We start from the raw sequence: 23084 nt of genomic DNA on the forward strand, positions 1-23084 counted from the left end.
CAGGCTCCACCCACTGAACCAGCCAGGTGCCCCTGCTTTCTTCTTTTAAATCAGGGCTTTGAACCAGGTGATGGCTAACGTCCTACGTCTTCTAAAATTTTGTTTTTAAATATAAGCGCTTCAGGTTGAGAACCCAGCTTAGGGAGATCGGTTAATTTCTCCCTGCCTAAGCTGGGCAAGTAACCCCACCCACCTCCCCGCATCCCCGCACAGGCCCTTCCAAGACAAGGAAAGGAAACCGACACAGAGGCCAAACATAACCTGAGAATCCCAGCTGGCCGTGTTACTGCTCTAACATCCTATTCACAGGTCAGGAAACAGAAGCCTTGGAGGGAAAACTGTCGGGGACCACGCTGGAACAAGAGCCCTAGGCTGACGGCTGCTCCCAGACACCATGCCGTCTTGGGGACACTGGTGACCGGCCCGGACTAGTCTAGCGGTCTGGCACACAGTGGGAGTCTCTGTCCCTCTGTACTCCAGGCGGCCTTGAGAAACCATGCCTTGGAGGGACTGACTTTAGGGCATTATTATTTTTTTATTATTATTTTTTTTAACGTTTATTAATTTTTGGGACAGAGAGAGACAGAGCATGAACGGGGGAGGGGCAGAGAGAGAGGGAGACACAGAATTGGAAGCAGGCTGCAGGCTCTGAGCCGTCAGCCCAGAGCCCGACGCGGGGCTCGAACTCACGGACCGCGAGATCGTGACCTGAGCTGAAGTCGGACGCTTAACCGACTGAGCCACCCAGGTGCCCCTAGGGCATTATTTCAAAGTGGGGGGGAAGGGGGGTGTGCCAACGACTGTTAATCTGGACCAGAAATGATTTTCCAATGTGTCTGTACGGTCACGTTCCACGTTTGGAGGGCTGGCGAATAGATATGCATTTCCAGTGAGAGAGACGTGTACAGCTGAGACCATGGGAGGTGGGAGAGCTTTACCGCAGAGATGACGCTGAGCTGAACTCCGGAGAATGAGTAGGTTTTACTAGGTAGGGTGGCGAGAACAGGCGGGGGAAGGCATACAAAAGTATGGCAGCTCCCGCTGCGGAAAACACGATGGCACGTCCTCAAAACACCAAACTTGGAATCCCGCGTGACTCAGCAACTACACCCATGGGTAGATACCCAAGAGAACTGAAAGCAGGGACGCACACGGGTATTTGCACACCCGTGTTCACGGCGGCACTATTCACGATAGCCAGAAGGTGGACACAGTCCGAATGCCCATCGACGGATAAACGGAGAAACGAAACGCGGCATATCCACACGGTGGAATATCATTCGGCCCTGAAAAGGAAGGAGATTCGGACACCGCTACAACGTGGATGAACCTCGAGGACATTACGGTAAGTGAAACAAGCCAGAAACAAAGAGCAAATTTGGCATGATTCCACTTAGATGCGGTATCTACAGAAGTCAACAATCGTAGAGACGGAAAGCAGAATGGTGGTTACAAAGAGCTGAGGGAAGGGAGGAACAGAGAGGTACCAAATGGGGCCCGAGTTCCAGTCCGGGATGAAGAAAGGCTTCTGGAGATGCATGGTGCTGTGGGTTGCACAGCAGTGTGAATGTGCTTAGGGCCACTGAACTGTACATTTTTTTTTTTTTTTTTTTTTTTTAATTTTTTTTTTCAACGTTTTTTATTTATTTTTGGGACAGAGAGAGACAGAGCATGAACAGGGGAGGGGCAGAGAGAGAGGGAGACACAGAATCGGAAACAGGCTCCAGGCTCCGAGCCATCAGCCCAGAGCCTGACGCGGGGCTCGAACTCACGGACCGCGAGATCGTGACCTGGCTGAAGTCGGACGCTTAACCGACTGCGCCACCCAGGCGCCCCTGAACTGTACATTTAAAAATGGCAAATCTGGGGGCGCCTGGGTGGCTCAGTCGGCTAAGCATCTGACTCTTGATTTTCACTCAGGTCGTGCTCTCACCGTTTGTGAGTTCGAGCCCCGCGTGAGGCCCCTCCCTGGAAGCGTGGTTCCTGCTTGGGATTCTCTCTCTCCCTCTCTCACTGCTCCCCCCCACCCCCTGCCACTCATACTCATTCTCTCTCTCTCAAAATAAATAAACAAAAACTTCAAAAAAGACCAGTAAATCTTACCACAATAGAAAATAATTAGAAAAAAATAAAAAATAAAGAAGGAACCATCGCCAATAATAATAATAATAATAATAACAATAAAGTATGGTGGGAGAGCCAGAGGAAGTCACCTACCCAGGAACAGTGGGAGGAAGGTGGGAAAGAGGCTGGGGGACAGACTGTCGGTGGCACTGCCACATAGATGGACCAAGATATTGGCTTCTCGGTCACGGGCATCTGGTTGGGGCTTGGCGGCCCCAGGTCACTTGTTGCCAGCTACGGGCGCTTCTGTTTATTTGCACAGTGCGAGGCACAAACACCAGTGATTTTTTTCTGCTGTGACACATCATGGGTTAGGAAGCCCTGGTGCATTGAACATCTGCCGTTTCGCCTACTGTTGTGTTCTGTTCTCCTTCCGGGGTCAGAGCCTTGATTTCTACATCCTTTCCACCACCAGCCCCATATGCATGGTGGAGACTGAGCCCAAACACCTACCCCGCCCAAGAAGGGGCAGGGGATCAGACCTGGCCAATCAGGGCATCAGAATCTCCTGGTCTCAGCAATTGGTTCAGAGGCAGACATGTGACCCAGAACTGGCCAATCAGTGTACTTCGCAATCCCTGCTCACAGTGGCTGATTCAGGGATCGGCAAGGCTCTAAAGTTGGACCAAGGAATCCTAATCTGAAGGCTGCCATAGCTTCTGTGCCCTTCCCCCTGAGGATGGAACTGTTCCTGGTCATTTAGCTACACGAGGCAGAAGCTTGTCAGAGAACAAAGCCAAGATTGGGAAGCACAGCCAAGACATGGCGAGACATACCCAATACTGATAACATCCCTTGGTGACCTAGATCCAGCTGTGCCTGAAGCTGTGCCCGAGCTTTTCAATCATGTAAGCCAATAAATTCCACTTAAAAAAATATCGAGCCGGTTTGAGTTGAGATTTGATTACGTGCAACCACGTTCTACTTTTTAAAATTTATTTATTTTTATTTTTTTAATGTTTATTTTTTGAGAGAGAGAGACAGAGACAGAGACAGAGCATGAGCAGGGGAGGGGCAGAGAGGGGCAGAGAGAGGCAGAGACACAGAATCCGAAGCAGGTTCCAGGCTCCGAGCTGTCAGCCCAGAGCCCGACGCGGGGCTCGAACTCACCGACCGTGAGATCACGACCTGAGCAGACGTCGGACGCTTAACCGACCGAGCCACCCAGGCGCCCCCGCATCCTACTTTTAGAGAATGTCACGCATCCCAGAGTTGGAACGTTGGGTTGCATGTTTGCTGCTGAACCAATCACCGTGACCAAGGTTTGTGAGCTACACCGATTGCCCAGGCCTGGAGCGCTCCCCCCCCCCACCCTTCCTGGAGTCAAAGGCCATGCCACACACGGTTCCCCAGTTCAGTCACCTCTGAGTGCCCTCCGGCCCCCGGGTGAGGGATCGAGCCTGGTGTCCCGGCCACTTACCGTGCCACGACCCCAAACGTCATGTTTGGAGGGAGGGAGGGCATTTCCTTCTTGACGTGCCGGTCATCCTGGTCACTGATGCGGATGTCGTTGAGCTGGCGGTAGAGGAAATTCTCCCGAGCGGTCACCAGGCCGGCTTTCACCGCCCCGCGATTCATGGCAATGTAGTTCCGGGTCAGCTCGTGGGGGCACGTGGGCTGCTGCCTAAACACATTCCAGTGTCCGAGGGCTGAGGGCAGGGAGGGACGGAACGGTGGTGCGGCGGTCAGGCCACGGCACCTGACCGAGAAGAAACTGGGGCGTGTGTGCCTCCCATTAACCCGGGGCCTGCTGTGTGACGGCCCTGCGTGGCCTGCTGGAAAGGGAGGGGTCAGGATTCCCAGAGATTCCGGAGGGCACCAGAGCATCCTTTGCCAAGCCGGGTCCGCCTGGCCTTCACCTCCTTGGGGCCGTCAGAGGGTTGGTCCTGAGCCCATTCTGTGCTCGAAGCTCAAACGGGGCAGGGCACCAGGTTCCACCCTGGCTGGGGCCCATGCTGTTTCCCTGACACCTTAGACCCGGACCCTGCCTGGACCTCCCCGTCTCGGCCAAGCCCAGACTGCGGTTTTCGACCAGAATCACGCTGCGGGGCAGGCCCCGGGACTCTCTGGCTCTTTCCCTGGAGCGCGACCAGCCGCCTAGGTTGAGAGCTCATGCCCCACCCCACCTCCGGGGCTCCAAAGTACGCCTGCTCACCTTCGGGGACCCCTCCATCCAGCCCGCGGACGTAGAGCCCGTAATTGAAATCAATCCCAGGCAGAGTGCAACTTCTTTCTCGGGGCTTCCCAAGTTCAGCCTGTGTGGGGACAGACAGAACGCCAAGGTGAGGAGCGAAATCGCAGACCGACCGCATCACGGCAAGTTCAGCCACAGGAGTCAATCAGATGCTCACTTGGCCGCAGGCCCCGCGGGTGACCTTCGGGGCCACTAGGGTAAGGATGATGGAGCCCTCCGCGAGGTGAGCGCCGGGGGCACTGGGCATCGAGACACAACCGGGAAAGCCTGCCCGGTGTGCTCGTGATGGCGGACAAGTGAGCAGGGTCAGGAGGACCCCCGAGGCCTTGAAAGAGGAGGTGCGTTTGTGTGAGGGGAGGGGCGCGCAGCAGTCCCTGGGGGTCCAGCCTGGCCCTGCCTGCCCAGCGCTGCGTCGCCCAAGGGGACACACGGGAAGGCGTGGTTCACAGACGTTCACCTGGAGGCCCCTGTTCAAGGAGGGGCCATCTTTCCCACCTGACTCTTCATTCCTACCAAAGATGGCTTGTGTCATTCTCACTGGAGCCCGTGAGGACATCAATGCTCCTTGAGTCCTCGCCTGCAGGTGGGGACATGGTAACAAGGCCCACCATCACCTTCCCGGTGGCCGGCCAGCTCTCCTCACTCTCCGGGTGAACTCCTTGCCCCGCGAGAAGGGGGTCTTAGGAACAAAATCGGTCTATTACCAACCACGTGACTCCCCCATCCTATAGACAGGGAAGCGGACACCGAGAGAGGTGCTCGCGACCCACGGCTCCTACGGGATGGGCTGGGTTTCACAGGCTGGAGTGTTTGGCCTCCGGCCGGAGCTCTTAATCATTAGATTACACGGCCCCCTCTCGGGGCGCCTAGGTCGCTCAGTTGGTTAAGCATCTGCCTTCGGCTCAGGTCATGATCTCACAGGTCATGAGTTCGAGCCCTGCATCAGGATCTCTGCCGTCAGCACAGAGCCCGCTTCGGATCCTCTGCCCCCCTCTCTCTCCGTTCCTCCCCTGCTCGTGCTCTCTGTCTGTCAAAAATAAATAAGCTTAAAAAAAAAAAAAAAGATTACACGGCCTCTCTTTCAAGTAGCAGCTGCCTGAGGTCAGAGGTCCTGGCCTGTAAGGCCCTTAGAACATTCAGTGAGCCCATGCTGCGTTCGGACTGTGTTCCAGATACGATATTTGGTTGTCCCTGTGCTTCTCTCAGGCAGGACCCATCACTATCCCCATTTCTCAGATGAGGCAGCTGAGGCACTGAGAGGCCAAACAGTTTTGCCCAAGTCCCCACGGCAGGAAGTGGCCAGTTTGGGATTCGAACCCAAGCTGTCTGTCTCCAGCCCACACCCAGATCCACCGGTTAAACGAATATCAACGAGCCAGTCTGGCTTTTATTGCCTTCCTTTTCCTGGTGGCTCAGAGCAGGTGCTCTCAATAAATGCCTGAGATTAAAAGCCTCTTCCTCTGGGAAGCCCTCCCAGGTTGCCTTCAGTCCGGACAACTTTCTTTGTTACATGGCATCTCAGGGCCCCGAGCTCTACCTACAGGGCACTTAACAAACTTTCGCGGTGGTACCTCGATGGCACCGATGGGCCTCGCCAACATGACGCTCAGGGAAAGAATCAGTCACACAGGACCACATACCGCACGATTCCATTTACGTGAAACGTCTCAAATAGCAAATTTGAGGAGGAAAAGTGGAGTGAATGGTTGCTTACGGCCGGGAGGGGTGATGGCTACGAGGTGTCCTAAAATGGACTGCGGTGACGATTGCACAAGGCATCGCAGATTTTATTTGGGTGAATTGCGTGGTATGTGAATTATGTCTCAGTAAAGCCATTAGAATTACACAGCAGTGTAATCAAGTCGTTAATTGCACGGCCATCAGTTCGATGTCGGTCTCCCCCTGGTGGAAAGTCTCTCCGTCTTTATTTTAAGGTTAATTATTTTTTAGTTTTTTTTTTTTTTTTTAATAGACCTTATTTTTTAAAGCAATTTTACGTTCACAGCAAAACTGAGCCGAAGGTGCCCAGATTGCGCCTCTGCCCCTCCCCGACCCCCCTTCTCCTCACTCCTCTTTTTCCCTGTGCCCAGCATGGCAGAGATACTAGTAAATAGGGGTGAATGAATGAGGGAAGGAAAGACGGAAGGAAGGAAATGCCTCCTTGGAGACTCTTCTCAGTTCTCGTCTGCACGAGGTTCTCCCTGTTCTTTCCCATCTCAAAGCCCAGGTCCCACCTCCCCCGCGAGGGATGGAGTTCTGATTTCCAGGCAAGTGCACGGGGGCCTCTGCTGGGCGGTTTGCTTTGAACTCCTTCCGCAAGACTCACTCCGAGCTGCAGACAAAGCTCTGGCTTCTCATTTGTTTATGAAAATGATCTGACCTCTCTGGTGACTGCAGGGGAAGTTAATTAAAATGTGACTTCTCCAGGAGAGGCCTCCGCCTCCCTCAGGGCAAGTGCAGGTGGGCAGACTTCCAGCTGGCAAAGGAAAGACAGACAGACTCAGGAGCTGGCTGTTACTTGGGGGGTGGGGGCAGCGGAAAAGCACGCAGGTGTCTGGGTCTCGGCGCTTTTTACCGAGGGTTGCCTGGGAATCAACAATTGCCAAAGTACCTGGAAGCCTTAGGCTGCAAGAATCGTTCAGATGGGAGTTTCACCCATTCTTTCACTCCACAAATATCTTGCACGGACTCTGCACCAAGCCCTGTGTTGGGAGTTCTAAGCCGAACAAAGCAGAGACATAGCCTTTGCCCTTATGAAATGTATTGTTTTGGAAAAGGGATAATCAAACAAGTAACAATAGTCAACTGCACCAGAGGGTTAGCTTGGGGGAGCACAGATTGCCTCTAGCTCTAAAAAATTTGAGTCCGTAGACTGAGAGAAGATTTTTTGCAATGCAAGTATCTGACAAAGGGCTTTTACCCATCATATATAAAGAGTTGCTACAAATCAATAAGAAAAAAAAGGCAGACAATCCTATGGAAGGATGAGCAAGAGACCTGAACAGGCACTTCATTAAGAGGATGTCCAAGTGGCTAAGATCCATATTTCAAGTGGCTTAACCTCTGAGAAATGCAAAATAAAAACTCAATGCTATTGGTGAGAATGCCGAGCAACCAGAACGCAGATGCGCTTGGTGGGAGGCACAGACTGGTGCAGCCACTGTGGAACACCATTTAGCAGTGTCTATTAAAGGTAAACACACGCCTACCTGATAACCCAACAATTCCCTCCTGCCCACCCAACAGAAGTGAGCGCCTGTGTCCTACAAAGACCCATCTGAGAACGCTCACAGCATCTCAGTTCCTAGTAGCCAAGCACCGGAAACAATCCCAATGGCCGTTATAAGGTGTATAAAAAAGTTGTGATGTATTCATTCTGTAGACTACTCCATAACAGTCGTTCTCGATCAGGGGCAATTTTGGCCCCCAGAGGACACCCGGCTGTGTCAGAGACATCATGAGTTGCCACCACGTGGGAAGGAGCCCTACCTTCCAGGTGGCTGGTGGAGGCCAGGGTTCCTGCTCAACATCCAACAACGCACAATACGGTCCTCGCCTCCAACAACAAAGAATTACCCGGCCCCCAAGGCCAACAGTGCTGAGGCTGGGAAAGCCCACACTATGGCAACCACCGTGGGGCGAAAGAAGCCAGGCGCGCGAGGGACGCGTAGAGGACGCTCGAACGCCATCGGTGTGGGTGCCCTTGGGGCAGGCGTCGTGGCTGAGGCTGCGTCGGAGGCTTCGGGGGATCTGGTCCTGCTTCTTGACCTGATGTGGGTGCCCTTCACGCCGTGCAATCCTGCCTGCTGTCCTCCTTCAGAACCCGCTCATCTGTGATGTGACTGCGGCCACAGGTTGAGAGAGCAATGTGTTCCTGATGGCCACAGGAGACACCTGCACGGAAGCACCGTGTAAACCCTGGCAAAACAGAAGTGGCGGCAGCAACACGAAGACAATTTGTTGGGTCCCAAAGGGTTCTCTGCTGTGTGCTTTTGCAATGGTGGGGTCCTGTCTGGAATTCTCGGACTGTTCGTTTTGTCATTTGCTCCGACCGTTCCAGACCGGAGAGTCACCCAGAAGGAAGAAGCTCCCCAAGAATTCGGCGGAGAAGGAGGTTTGGCCTTCCAGCCCCACGGCTGGACTTGCTTCCCTCTCGGGCAGGTCATACAGCATCTGAGAAGGCCACTTGTAGGGCACCAAAGGGTCCCCGGGCCCTTCTCAGGTGCAGCCCCAGAACACCCCCAGAGCTGTGTGCCCCCTGACCTTTTCCCGGGTCCCACCCATCCACAAACCCTCCTGTGCTTAAAAGCCCCCTCTCGGTAGTTCAGTCCTTTAGGCCCAGGGGCCGGGTGCTCTGGGGTCCCCGCGCTCACACGTGAACGCCCAGAGGAGTGGCGGACTCACCCCCAACCAGCTCAGCTGGCGAGTGAGAGGAGCTCACGGGCCCCCCTTGGTGCCAACACCCCCAACCACCACGGTGACCGTGCACCAGCCTCCTTTACCTCCATCACCTCTGTCTCATGCTTAGAAGAATCCTGCAAAGCGGTTACTACCGTCCCGGTTTTCAGGTGACAGCGGCCCAGACAGCTTCAGGGCCTTGGTTGCTCCAAGCTGCACAGCTAATGAATGGCCAAGGCAGGATTGGAACCCGTATTGACTCCACAGGGTCTTTGCTGCCTCTTAATCACTCACTTGGCATCTAGCTTAAACTACCGGGGACCATTCATCCTCCTTCCTTGTGCGCCAATCTTAGCTCTGCGGGCGAGAGGCTGTTCGGGCAGAGTGGCTGTGCCTTGGATGTCTTTGCACCCCCACCCCCACCCAGAGAACCAAGGTGGCCTTATGCCCAGGAGGGCCCCATGGGAAGTCCACTCTTTTCATGTACAGCGGGATTGTGGGAAAAGCTGCCACCTCAGAAAACACTGTAGGCCTGTTGTGACCTGGACGCAGGATGGCAAAGTCATGACCGGGTCAGGGGAAAGTGGGCAGGGAAAGAAAGAAAGATACCAACCTTGGATTGGCATTTTGGAGAGACCTGACGGGAAGAAGATTCCTGTGGGTCAGCCAGGGAGGGCAGGAGAGCCAAGGGTTCTCCAAGGGGCTTCTTGGAAGTAAGAAAGAGCATTGAGCCAGAGGTAGAAGGACCTGGCCTCCTTTCCCAGCTCGACCAGGGAGACCTTCTAGAAGCCTATAGAGAAAAGCATCTAGCAGGTGTCTGGGCACCTCAGGGGAGCTGTGTGAAGCCAGCTAAGGATTGACAAACAGGTGCTCAGAGCTCCTGACCCCGAACTTCCAGATGTGGGCAAGCCAGTCGTGACAGACATCTGAGATCAGCTGCCACTGATATGCAACATAATTTGAAGTCGAGGGTGGGTCACCTGCTTCCCCGTGGCCACCCCTCCCTCTCTGATATCCGTGAAACTGATGACATTGGCCACAAATCTCGGCTTCGATTGGCCACTCAGCTCCCCAAGCTACCTGCCCCCACCCCCAGCCCAGAACAGGATAAGAGACAGCCCAGAGAGGCAACAGCTCTCAGGCTGGCATGTGCAAAGGTCCTGGGGTGGATGGTGCAGACAGGCTGTTGGGCCACATGAAGGCTGGAAGCACCTTCCCTACACGGGGATCTCTTGGAACCACCGCACTCTCTTTACTGCAGAAGTAAAGAAGGCAAAGAGGAAGAAAGATAACCTTTACTGAGCACCTCCTCCAAGGCTCATGTTATGTGATCTCACTAAGCCAACCTTAGTTCTGAGAACTTACTCTGCCCGAGAGCTTCTTGCGCTTCTCGGGCAACTCCGCCAATCCCACTGTGAGGTCGGTTTCTCAATTTCCAGGCGGGAAAACTGAAGGCTCCCCCCGGCCCAAGGCCACCCGGCTAGTATACAGAGCAGCTGAGGGAAAGCTGAGCTCTCTCAGACGTGCTGACCCCACAGCAGGCCCCCCAGCAGCTCTCTGAGGGAGGGAGGTCACATTATCTCCAGTGGACGGATGGGGAAACTGAGGCCCGGGAAGAGAAGGGACCCATGAACCCCTTTCAGCCTGCACATGCGAGCCCCCTCCCGCATTTCCCGTGTCTGATGGCGGAATTCTAAGACGTCTCCTGCAAAATCCTCAAGGCCTTTGAAGGGGCACGCCTTAGCTCCGCACGGCAGGGAAGTGTGACACACGGGCCGCTATTCAAACATGGCCCAGCAGCCGGGATCCCTCGTGGTCGAGGTGCTCGAATCAAGAGGCGTCAGGATGTGGGAGAAGAATCCCGGCTCTGCGTCAGACCACCCCGCCCTCCTCGGCACCGTTCAAACTGTGCCTTTCCCCGAGTTTCCTCCGTCACACAGTGGCTTGGCTGGAATACAGCTCTGGGTGACAGCTGTCCCCATCAGCAGACAGCTTCATTAAACCTCATTAAGATGTCATCCCTTGCTGACTTAGTTCCCGTCTCTCAGCTCTAATTAAAGCCAGCTCTCTCCCTGTCCCAGGGGCCCTGGGATTCTCTGGGCTCCTTCTGCACCGCCGCTCTATCCGCCGTTTACACAGAGGACCCAGGCCCTGGACCCCCGCACTGGATCAGGCCGGGCAGGCAGCCCCCCGCCCCACCTGGAAGCCCCCTCGGAGCAGCCTGTCGCCGGCGTGAGGACCACTGGGGCTTTCCAGAGGCGCAGGTGGCAGGTGGCGTTCCCCGCAGGCTGCTACCTCCCTCTGAAGTCACCTGAGGCGCCAGGAAGGACGGCCCCTCGCCCTGGAGCCTCGCCCAAGCCGCTTCTCATGAACCGGCTTCGAAATAAGCAACCTGACCTTGCAGTTCAAGTCTAGGAATTTCCCAACCGATATACGTTTGGAAATTCACAACTAGCCCCTGTTTGCCTCCCAAGAGGCGAAAATGGGTGAAATCAGTTGCTTTTATTTCTTGGATGGCCCGGACCGGATCCATCCCAGGGGGCGTTTCCGAGATGGGTTTTCAGCCCGGGAGCTCAACGTCCGGTTTCTGGACTTACCTTAGAAACTCGCTCCCGCAGGAGGAAGCCCCGTAAAGGAATCACGCCCACTTCCTGGCGGCCACACAGAAGGGAGTTCGTTGACCCTCTAGCCCAGCGTCTGAACTAAATAAATGTTTGCCCGACAGCTGAAGAGTCTCCACTTACTTTCCTGCACCCCATTAAAGTGTGGCTACGTGAACTCCCGCAGTTACGGCCTGGTAGTTATTAAATAAATATCTGCACATAGCCAAGCCCATTCATGCACACGCACACACCTACCACTGTGCTCATGGAGGGGTAGTTCATTATTGTAAAACAACTTAAGACCCTCGAATGAAAAGCACAATATAAATGCAAATCGTGGTCCTGATTAGCATAGAGGATATTTATTTATTTCCATAATGAGAACCTCAGATAAACAATCACGTGAAATAAGGTACATTATGCATCAAAGGACTCCAGCACCGTCTCAGAAGCCAGGTTCTTTGAACCGTGTGCCTTGTGTGAGTGGCATGTGAACTTGAATAATGACCCCAGAAAAGGCACGCATGGGAGGACCACGTCCCCCTACATGATCAAAGGCATATAAAATAATGTCAAGTGAAAAAAAAACAAACAAACCAACCACAGCAGGATTCACAATCGAACATATACTATGGTTACGGCCACGTGAAGAAAGCTTCACGGAAAAAACATACTGGAAGGAAACACACATCACTGATTGCGTGAGGGCGTGTAGTTAGAGATAGGGAGAGGGTGTCGAGATGTTAACTTGCAGAATCGAAAAAGGCAAAAGGCAGAGTTAAAGCGTGAGTTTCTATTCCCCACGGTACCTGCCAAGGGTCCAAGGCAAGGTTCTTCTCCTGTGTCATTACAACCGCAAGGGTTATGATGAGGGCTGGGCTGGCGGCCCCTGGGGTGGAGGGAGGTGTGGAGGGGAGGACGAGGACGGGAGAAGCCAGCTCGTTAATGTCACACGGGACTGAGTTCCAGGTCCGCCACTTCCCGTGTGACCCTGGGCAGGTCGCTTAATTTGTCTGGTCCCGGCTTCCTGCCTGGAACACCTCCCAGAGCTGCATGGAGGGTCTGGTGGCATCCGGCCCTGGGTGTGGCTTCGGCTACGGCTGTGGTTATATAGGTGGCATTACGGGAGCAGCTCTCCAGGTCAGGCCAAGGGGAGTCCCAGGCAGTGGGACAGCTCTCCGGGCCCCACTGCGCCTGCCCTTGCCTGGCTCTCGCGGCCGGCGCTGCCTTGTGTTCTGCCTCCAGCCTGGTTCCTCCGTCTCCCTGGGGCGGCCCGGGGCTCCCTCCGTGCTGCCAGGACCGTTACTGCAACTGATGTATGGCCCCTGCCGTTGAGGCGGTCACGGTGACAGGGCCCCTGCGCTCCCTCCCCGCCCTCCCCTCCCCCCAGACAGCTTGAAACCAGGTCCTTCATTTGCATTTACATGATCTCGCTGTGCAGCTTATGAGATCGAGAGATTTATTTGCTACTTAGCTTGATGTTTGATTACACTCGGAGAAGGCGGTGAGCGGCAAAGTGCATGGATGCGTCGCTCCGAGCCTGCAGCCTCTGGGGGCCAGTAACTCAACAGCAGGTTTAGGCGGATGAGGGGGAAACGCGCAGCGTTTTGAGAAAGGCAAACGTGAGGGGCTGGAAGGAGAAAACACCGTGATCTGGATTTTTTTTTTTTTCCCTTTTTTAATGAAAGCAACAGAAACTGGCTGAGGTGTCATCTGAATTATGAGCAGCCCCAAGCAACCCTATGAGTTAGCTCATCGTCCTGGGGAACGAACTCTCAGAAACTTTTCCTTCCGGGCAAAGCCAGAGGCTCCTGAAATTGATGGTTCCGCGCCCCTCCTCCCCCCCTCCCCCCCAAGTAGGGAGGGGTGAGGGTCGCCTCCTGCTTATAGGAATGGCTCTCCGATCGCAGCGTGGGGATCAACACGGGCTCTGGCAGTTACACCCAAGCTCCTCATCTGCAAAGCAGGCAGACAATCCCACCTCTTAGGTGCGAAGCTGAGCCGGGTGACCTCAAACCATGGTGGACACAGAGCGGGCTCCCAGTAAACCGGCCGTTTTCCGAAGAAGCAAGGAACAAAGCGAAATGCTCCCGTGGAGTGAGGTCCCTCAGTGCCACGCTTTGCCGTCCAGCGTCACCTATGTGTTGCGCGGGTTGTGCACGGTGGGGGCTGGCTTCTAGCTCCCTGGCTGGCCCGGTCCGGATGCCCGCAGCTGGGCGAGCCTGTTTTCATAGTAGTGTGTGCGGGGCATAGCGACGGGCAGAGATCTGCCGCTGCCAGCCTGCACCCTGTGGCGTTCCAGATCCAAACAGAAGTCATCTGGAACATTCCTGAGACATGACAATTTGGTGCTTGTGCGAGCATGATCTTGGGGCCAAACCTGCTGGGTCGGGATTCTGGCTTCTCACCTCTGTGTGGTTCTGAGCCAGTTGTTTAAGCTCTGAGCCTATAATACAGATGTAATCAGAGTACCGGCTCACGGGGTTGTTGGAACATTGCATAATGCCGGGCAGGTTCTCAGCAGAGGGCCTGGAAGGTGCTTTTTTTTTTTTTAAGTTTATTTATTTATTTGGAGAGAGAGTACAAGCGGGGGGGGGGGGGGGAGACAGAGAGAGAGGGAGAGAGGGAGAGAGACGGAGAGAGAGAGAGAGAGAGAGAGAGAGAGACAGAGAGAGAGAGAGAGAGAATCCCAAGCAGGCTCCACACTGACAGCACGGAGCCCAGTGTGGGGCTCGAACCCATGAACCGTGAGATCATGACCTGAGCCGAAACCAAGAGTCGGAGGCTTAACGGACTGAGCCACCCAGGTGCCCTGGGCCTGGAAGGTTCTTACCAAAAAGTAGGCATACTAGCTAGGTGTCTTCATTAGCTTGTCCATCAATTCTCAGCAACTCTGTCTCCATTTGTGTAAACAGAGAACTGGCCGTGAAATCAATTAGGTCCATTTGATGGTTCCTCAAAGAGTTTAACATCAAATTACCCTATGACCTAGCAGTTCCACTCCTAGGTATGTGCCCGACGGAACTGAAGACAGATGTTCCAGCTAATATGTGCACACGTGTGCTCACGACAACATTATTAACAAGTGTCCAGCAGCCAAGTGTGCATCGATTGACGAATGGATAATAAAATGTGATAGATCCACACAGTAAAATATTAAGCAGCCATAAAAAGGAATGAAGTCCTTACATATATGCTACCGCGTGCACGAACCCTCCAAGGCAAAGAAGCCAGACGCAAAGCCACACACCGAGTGATTCCATCGGTGATTCGATTCCATACGAAACGCCCAGAACTGGCAAATCCACAGAGAAGGAGAGCAGATTAGTGATTGCCAAGGAGTGGGGCAAGGGAAGGCTGGCAGGAACGGGTTAATGGGTATGGGATTTCCTTTTGGGCTGATGAACGTGCTTTGGAACTGGACACACATTGGGGATGTGCTAAATGCCCGTGAATTGTACACTTACTAACGGTTCATGGTTAATTTTCTGTAGATTTTGCTTCAATAAAAAGAAAAACTAAGACGTCCACCGGAAGGATGTGCCACGCCTCCCATCCGAGCAATTTAGGAAATTCTTTTCTCTCTTTGGGATGAGAAAGGACAGAAACACAGATAAAGTAGCCGCTGTCTCATCGGGGCACAATGCGTCAGAAAACACCGCTCGACCTTAAGGAGGCGAGGCTGTGTGGCGGCGGTGGGAGGTGCCTCGGCTGGGACTGGAATATTTAAGCCATGTATCATCTGGATATCCCTGCTCTGATGGTCCGTGTGGCAGAAGCTGGTGAAGGCATGTGTGTTGGAGGCTTTTTAGATCTTCCCAAAATAGTTGTTCCAAAGCAGGCCAGAGGCCAGAGGACCAGTGACACTTGCTGGATTCCATTTCACATCACGTCCCTCCTTCGCTTCGAGTGGCCTCAGCTTTGGAAGGCCGCCGTGGGCGAGGAAGAGGAGGACTGGACCGTGAGTCTGGAGCCCTGGGAGCTGGCACCCGTCCGCCTTGCCTGCTCCCCATGGCCCATGCCTCGTCTGCCCTGGGGGACCCTGCAGGAGATCAGTGACTTTCCCAGGCCCAGTCACTGATCCAGCCAGGCAGCTGCTGTGATCCGAGTTTTATTTTGGGGGGTCGGGGGTGGGGGTGTCTCCACATCGGACTTCTTCCGAAGAGCAGGCTCTACGGCTTTCAGGAAAAAAAATGAGAATCCCTCAGTGAGGCCATCTCGGAGGTCCTCACCCGTGCACCTGGTGTAGACAGATGGGATCTGAGCCCAGACTCTATTCCTTCTCCCTGTGTGACTTTGAGCAGGTAATCTGACCTTTTTGGGTCTGTCTGTCATCATTCATGGAACACGGATAACCATCCCCACCTCGGGTGGAAAGACCCGATTCAGACGAGCTCCCTGGGACCAGGCACCAAGGGGCACCCGGCAGGCAGTAGGCGTGCAGCGGCTTGGGACGGCTTTTTCCTCCCCTTCTCCAGGCCACTGCTGCTTTAGTAAAGACAAGAAACACCTCCGCACTTACTCTGATGTGGCGTCCAACACGCCAAGGAGCAAGTTTCCAGCCTGCGGAGGACAGAGAAACAGACCAGGGCCCCTGCCCCCACCGAGGGGGGAGCCACTGGCATTAGGGATAAATGACACATCCTTACGGTTACTTGGTCACTTCAGCCGCCAAGGGTGGAAGCCAGCAGACCACAGAACCACAGCGGGACCAGGCTCATAAAAGAGGCTCCCCACCAAAAAAAAAAAAAAAAAAAAGCGAGCGAGAGAAAAGAAAGAAAGCAAAAGCCAAAGCAGAGAATGATCTATGTACTTTTCAAAACTTAAAACAGAAATCAAAGGAAAACTGAACTGTTTTAAGTTTTGACAGCTGCAGGGATCATTCTGTTTGGTTACTCTATTTATGTTTTCATTTTCTTTATAGATTCATTGAAAATCGCATCATGTAATAGGGAAGAAAAATGTTCAGTATTTCCCGCCCCCCCATAAACCCTTGTTCCTTCCAGAGAACAGATGAAAACGCCAGCTTCAGTGACTTTGGTTTGATGTATATTTCATAATATCTCATTGATTGTAAGTTTTATTTCCATGTCAATAAAAAACCGGGATTGTAATAAATGAGAAGGAGTTTAACACAAAATGGCAGCTGACCTGTTAGCAGAGGAGGCAGCGGGGCGGAGGAAGAGGCTCTGAAATGAAGCCTGTTAATGAGGATGGCTATTGATTTCACCACGAAGCTGGGTGCCTCTCGGACAGGGATGTGCTCACGGCGTGAGGCCGTCCAGAGGCCTGTGGGTGAGGGGCCACCCATCCAGAAGGGGAGGAGGGCAGAGGAACTCCGGGGCGGGGGGCATCGGAGACTCAGAGAGGGGCTTAGGTGTCCGGGTGACGACGTTCGGAGCAGGGCAGGGTGTCTGGCTCTGTGGGCGGTGGAGGGCAGCAGTGGCTTGGGATCTTAAGACCGTTAAGACCATCTTACCAACAGCTAGTGGATGCCGTGTCGCGTTGAGGGGTGTGCGAAGCAGCCAGGCCCTAAGTGGCTAAAAATCTGCTCGTCTGGGCTAGTTTTAAAACAACTGGATATGTAAGCGATTGGTGCCGAAGGGCTTTCGAGCTAACGGTCTCAGCCTGCTGTGAAGAAATGACATCCCAGGGACGCATACCCAGATCTATCTTTGGCTTGTCCGTGGAACGGGGAGCCCCAGGTGGCACGGGGGGCTTGGCTGTCGGCACCGGCCTCGTACCGCGTCCTCTCCTTCAGTCTCGGCTTCTCGCCATTGGCCTTCTTTCTGCAAATTGAACTTGCCAGCCTCCTCCCGCGTACGGGCTGTGTTAGTCGCCCCTTCCTCATCCAATCCTGGGCCCCCCTCACTCCTAGCTGAAATGTCACTGCCTTGGGAAAGCCCCCGACTCTGCAGCCCTGCTTAGAAGCCCCCGTGACATGATCTCACGTACTTTCCCCCCGGGACCCATCGCGCTGTAACTGACTGAAGGTTTGGGTGGTGGTTTGGGCCACATCTCACTCAGCTGCACATCAGTTGCAAGAGCACTGGGTAAGTCTGTCCCATTCGCCGCGGTGTCCCCAGGGCCCAGCACACTGTAGGTCTTCAACACACACTTTGGGAAGACTCAGGCGACTGAGTGCCAGGGAGCAGCGGTGCGGGCGGCCGATGTTCTGGAAGCCCATAGAAGCAGTGCTCCTCCCAGGCCTGGCCTGTCTGGGGCAGGCCTTCTAGAACAGAGTATGGGGTCTGTTCCCAGGTTCTCTAGGGATGTAGAGATTGCCAGCCCTGTCCCACAGTGGGCCCCACAGAGAGGCTGCAGTTTCTAGACTCAGTGGGAACGCCAGAACTGGACAGTGTCCCGCCTTGTGTCTATGATAGGCAGGCAGGAACCAGGAGGTGTGGGAGGCTAAGAGAGAGGGTCAGTCCAGGAGGGCAGCCCCGAGGAGGCTCCCTCCCCGCTCCTCTGGCCTCTGCGATCCCATCTGTAAAGTGAGAGAGCTGATCTCTAGGGCTCCTTCCGCTCTGCCACTCTCTCTCCCTCTCTCTCTCTGGAGAGAGAGCGTGTCTGGATCTGCGTCACCCAGATCCACATCACCCAGTACTTTTTGTCCAGGAAGGCAGAGCAGCCCAGTGGGAAAGCTTCAGAGCCAGCCGGATCTGGGTCCCGCGCTGACGCTCCTGCTGGTTCGCGCCCGGCGTGTGTGACGAGAGAGTGTGCAGGGCCCCTCCCATAGTGAGCTCGTGGAAACAGGGACGAGGGGCCTTACTAGAGAGACCTGGTGCCGCCCCGTCTCACTCCCACCTGCCATACGGGCTCATGCGACCGGCCGCCCGCACTCAACCCAGCGTGACCGAAGCAAAGCCGACGGGGCCACCCTGGCGTGGAGCTCCACCCGTGGCCTCTCCAACACACGCGGCAGCCACTTGGAGAACCACGCCTGGTGCGTGGGAAGTCCTCTCGATGCCGAGCTGTACCAGGGGCGATGGATGGAAAGCATGTGAGGAAGGTGGTCACAAAGACCTTGGACCAGCCAAACCGAGCCCAGGCTTCCAAGGTCCTCCCCCGTGCCCCCAGCCCGCCGCGTCCCTACCTACAGCTGAACATCGCGGAGGCCCCGGCTCCGTGCTTGGGAGGAGGCAACGACGAGCGACGGGAAAAGAGATCTGAGCTCTCCTGCAGGCACACGGTGCAAAAGACGGCTGATCGATATTAGCTGAGGAAGAGGGGCTGTGCTATAAATGATTTAATGGGTGGCTTCTTACACGCAATGGGGCCGCATAACTCAGGTAAAGATTTCAAATATGTGGCATAATGGCTACATGCGAGATCTGTTTGTACTTAGCTTTCAGTCTTGGAAATTACCAAGCTCTGTGCTTCTCCTGCAATTAATCATTAAAGAATTAAGAGTGAGGATTATTGTAAAAGACTCCAGCAATGGTCTTGATCCACCTTATAAAACAGACAGATTTGGTGCAACTGAATAATTTTCCTCTTCTCCGCACAAGATCAGGAATGCTAGTCATCCCCGAAGGCGGGAGGGAATGCTTACAAACTCGTATAGACCAGCCTATAATTACCGAAATAGAAAAAGAACACCATTTTGTAATGAATGACAAGCTGCTGAGAGGAAATCTAATTTGGTCTAATTAAGCAACCTTTTGTGAGGATTTGTCTTTAGATGAAAAGAGGGAGCCAAGGAGATCTACATGCAAATGAACTCCCTCATTTTGGTTTTAAAGGGCCAGGCTGAGACGGTGTCTGGGCGCCCGGGGCCCTCCTCTTCATGACACGGTTTCCTCTCTCCTCGCCACCCCCCCAGGCCCAGACGCCTGCCACCTGCCTGGCAGGAGCCTCCCGCGTTTTGTCCCTTGTCCCTCGTATCTTTTCAAACAGGACACCTCGGGTTGACAGAGCTGAGCCTTTGCTTATTCAGGAGCAAATTTTATTTTGCCCAAAGTAATAAAAGCCAATGGGGGTTTTGCTTATTAGAGGAATCCGCTGCTGTCCTCTGGGGGCGCGCCTTCTGAAGTCCGGAGGGTCGAATAAATGCGCACCCTGTTCGATCGGCAGTGACAGAGCGACTACGGTGGGAGAAGTCCCTGTTGGGCGGAGCCCCCCCGCCCCCCTCCCCGGGTCAGCCACGTCACAGCCTCGCGGGGTGGACTCCCTTTGGCTCACAGAGGGGACAGTGTGTGCCGTGCTCCTTAGCCTCAGGCTGTTGCTTTGGGAATGAGCAGAGGCCAACTTCTTGGCTGCCATTCGGGGTGGGTGGGTGGGGATGTTCCCAAGACCGTCTTCAGCTTCAGAAACTCACTAGAAGGACCCACAGGTCTCAGAAAAGCCACTCTTCTCATGGTCATGGTTTATGGACACGGACTAAAGTCAGCGGATGGGGGGAGGGGGGTGGCGCCTGGGTAGCTCCGTCGGTTAAGCATCCGTATCTTGGTTTCCGCTCGGGTCATGATTTCATGGTTTGTGAGTTCGAGCCCAAGATTGACTCTGTGCCAACAGCAAGGAGACCGCTTAGGATTCTCTCTCTCTCTCTCTCTCTCTCTCTCTCTCAATCTCTCTCTCTGCCCCTCCCCTGCTTGCTCTCTACCTCTCACCCCCAAAAATAAATAAATAAAAATTTGAAACAATAAATAAATAAAGTCAGCGGATAGGGTAGGAGCCAGGAGCTTTCCCCCCGCCCCCTGGAGTTGTATGGATTGTGGTTACTTCTCTCAGCTTTGATGTGTAATAATTCACACAGAGGATGGCCCTGCCAAGGAAGCCTTGGTGTCCAGAGTTTCACTGGGAGTTGGTCACATAGATGGGCTGATCGCTAACAGGGCTGGCCTTAGCCTTCAGACCCTCCAGACCTCAAACTGACACTGTGGCCCGCGGGCCTCCCAACATAAGTCACACAGTGGGCCTCCCAACATAAGTCACACATGGACGAACTGGCTGGCCCAACCCCAGCTAAAACAGACATTTTCATCAGGCAGGGCATCCCGAGGGCCAAGAGGTTAGAGGTCTACCTCCCAGGAGCTGGGCCAAAGCTGATCCTTTCTCTGGAACATGGAGGGTGTGGATATCCCAGACATGCTGAGTTAACCCTTACTGCCCAGCAGTGATACCTTCCTCCCAGCTACCCTGAGGGCAAGTGGCAGAGTGGTGACATCTGACAAGTTTGGGTAGATGAGAAGGGAAAAACAAAATACATTCCCTCACTTGGACCCCACAGCCTCCCATCTTCACTCTCCAGTTAGTTTTCAAAGAATTCGCGAACGTTTGGGCTTTTTCATCTTTCCAACGGGAACAAATCGAATGGGTAAGGGGCAGGTGGCCGCAGCAGGTCCCCCTCAGCAGCCCCTCCTGTATGACCAATGGTCCAGACTGAGAATGCCCCCCCTTAGACTGCTCGTCTGAGTCAGGGACACTTACTTCTCCGCACCCCCAGATGCCTGCCCTTGCATTCAGGATGTCCGAGGGAGGGAGCCAGAAGGGACCGAAGCAGAATAGGAGGGACAATAGGAGGCACAGAGCGTCCTGTGGAGAGAAACAGGAAAGGGAAGAAGGAACTGCTTCTAGTCTTGAGTACTGTTACCAGCTGACTGTTTCCTGCCCCCAAATTCCTATGTTGAAACCTAATCCCCAGGCGGATGGCTTTTGCTGGGGCGGGGGGGGTGGGTGGGGGGGGGGGGTGGGGGTGGGGGGGGGTCCTTTGGGAGGTGATTAGGTCAAGAAGGGGAAGTCCTCCTGAATGTTTGGGATTAGCGCCCTTATAAGAAAAAACAAGAGGGGCACCTACCTGGGTGGCTTAGTTGGTTAAGTGTCTGACTCTTGATCTTGGCTCAAGTCATGATCTCACAGTTTGTGAGATAGAGCCCCGTGTTGAGCTCTGTGCTGACAGTATGGAGCCTGCTTGGGATTCTCTCTCTCTCTCTCTCTCTCTCTCTGTCTCTCTCAAAATAAATAAATAAACAAGAAAGAAAGAAAGAAAGAAAGAAAGAAAGAAAGAAAGAAAGAAAGAAAGAAAGAAAGAAAGAAAGAAAGAAAGAAAGAAAAGCCCAGAGAGCTATCTCTCTCTCTCTCCCTACCATGTGTGGCCACAAGGAGAAGCCAGCCATCTGTAAACCAGGAAGAAGGCACTCACCAAGAGTCCAACCGTGCTGGCAGCCTGATCTGTGAGAAATAGATGCTTGTTGTTTAAGCACCCCCACCACCACCACCACCACCGTCTATGACAATTTGTGACAGCAGCCCGAGCTGGCTAAGACAAGCACAAACAGCTACCGTGGGTTAAGCAAGTACTAAGTGCCCAATACCTTGGTCAGGGCTAAGCACTTAACATCCACTGACCCCTGACCCTTTCTGACCTGACATCTCATTTAAAACCGTACTCCAGCCTCTCTACATCTCCACCCCTGCTTTGTGTTTCTCCACAATGTTTTTTCTTTTTTTTTTTAATTTTGTTTTAACGTTTATTTATTTTTGAGACAGAGAGAGACAAAGCATGAATGGGGGAGGGGCAGAGAGGGAGGGAGACACAGAATCGGAAACAGGCTCCAGGCTCTGAGCCATCAGCCCAGAGCCCGACGCGGGGCTCGAACTCACGGACCGCGGGATCGTGACCTGAGCCGAAGTCGGACGCTCAACGGACTGAGCCACCCAGGCGTCCCCCTCCACAATGTTTATCAACTGTGTAGTTTAATGGTGAACTTTGGTCACCATCTTTCTCTTCTCCCTGTCATGTGAGCTTCATGGGGTCAGGGATTGTATTGTTGTGGTTGCTCACTGCTCCGTCTCCGTCTCTGTTGAAGGATGGATGCATGCATGGATGGATGCATGAATTCTCATTGTATCCTATGAAGCAGGTCAGCTCTTATCCCAGTGTTACATGCATGCCCAAGGCCACCCAGATAATCGCCAGAGGCAGGGCTGGGAGCCCTGTCCTGCCCTGTCAGGTGTGCCTGCCCTGTCAGGTGTGCCTGACTCTGGCCTCCCTCTTTCTGGTGCATCTAGTATCTACCACAGCCTCCTCACTCTCCTGGAGCACAGAGACCACAATCAGCTGGGTATGAGGTGCGTGCAAGAGACTACTCATGGCTCCAGCTGTTCTGGAGTAGGTCAATGTCACAGCACAGACAAATCAGGAAGCCCCCTCTGTGGCCCTGACCCATCTCCTCTCTATTAGTGTCCTGGGGCTGCTGCAACAAATTGCCACAAACTTGATGACTTAAAATAACCAAAATTTTATTTCAGCCGGTTCTGGGAGCTGCAAGTCAGAGATCATGGTGTCAGCATGGTTGCTTCCTTCTGGAGGCCCCCAGGGAGAACCGGTTCCATGACCCTCTCTCAGCTCCTGGTGGCCTCCTGAGACCCTTGGCATGTCCTGGTTTGCAGGTGTATTATTCCAGTCTCTGCCCCTATTTCACTTGGCCTCTTCCTTCGTACTGTCTCTGCTTCACCACCTCCCTCCCCTTTCCCTCACAAGGACACTAGTCAGGGCAATTGGGGCTCATCCGAAATCCAGTAAGGTCTCATCTTATGATCCTTAACTTTATGACAAATGCAAAGACCCTATGTCCAAAGAAGTTCCCATTTGCAGGTACTGGGGGTTAGGACTCGGACATATCCTTTCGGGGGACATATTCAATCCCCCACACCCTCCAACAACTTGACACAGCCACACCATCCAGCCATCCACACTGACAAGCTGGGGGGCGGGGATGCCTATCAATGCACAGCCCTGATCAAACAGATGTCATGAGACC

The 23084-nt window shown here is 53.9% G+C and overlaps 1 protein-coding gene across 8 annotated transcripts in view; it reads right to left on the reverse strand.

Annotated features, from left to right (window-relative positions):
* Window positions 1-23084, reverse strand: part of CFAP77 (cilia and flagella associated protein 77) — a 129991-nt gene that overhangs the window by 55267 nt on the left and 51640 nt on the right. For all 8 annotated transcript variants that reach the window (XR_009251336.1, XR_009251334.1, XR_009251335.1 and 5 more), the window contains exons 2-3: window positions 4280-4379; window positions 3545-3773 (exon numbers count right to left, since the gene is read on the reverse strand). Coding sequence is in view for 5 of the 8 variants with exons in the window: in XM_058693720.1 (XP_058549703.1) it covers window positions 3545-3773; window positions 4280-4379 (329 nt within the window). In the remaining 3 variants the exon portion in view is untranslated. The remainder of the gene's footprint in view (window positions 1-3544; window positions 3774-4279; window positions 4380-23084) is intronic.

The sequence above is a fragment of the Neofelis nebulosa genome, chromosome 12 (assembly GCF_028018385.1).
Source record: "Neofelis nebulosa isolate mNeoNeb1 chromosome 12, mNeoNeb1.pri, whole genome shotgun sequence".
Taxonomy (NCBI): domain Eukaryota; kingdom Metazoa; phylum Chordata; class Mammalia; order Carnivora; family Felidae; genus Neofelis; species Neofelis nebulosa.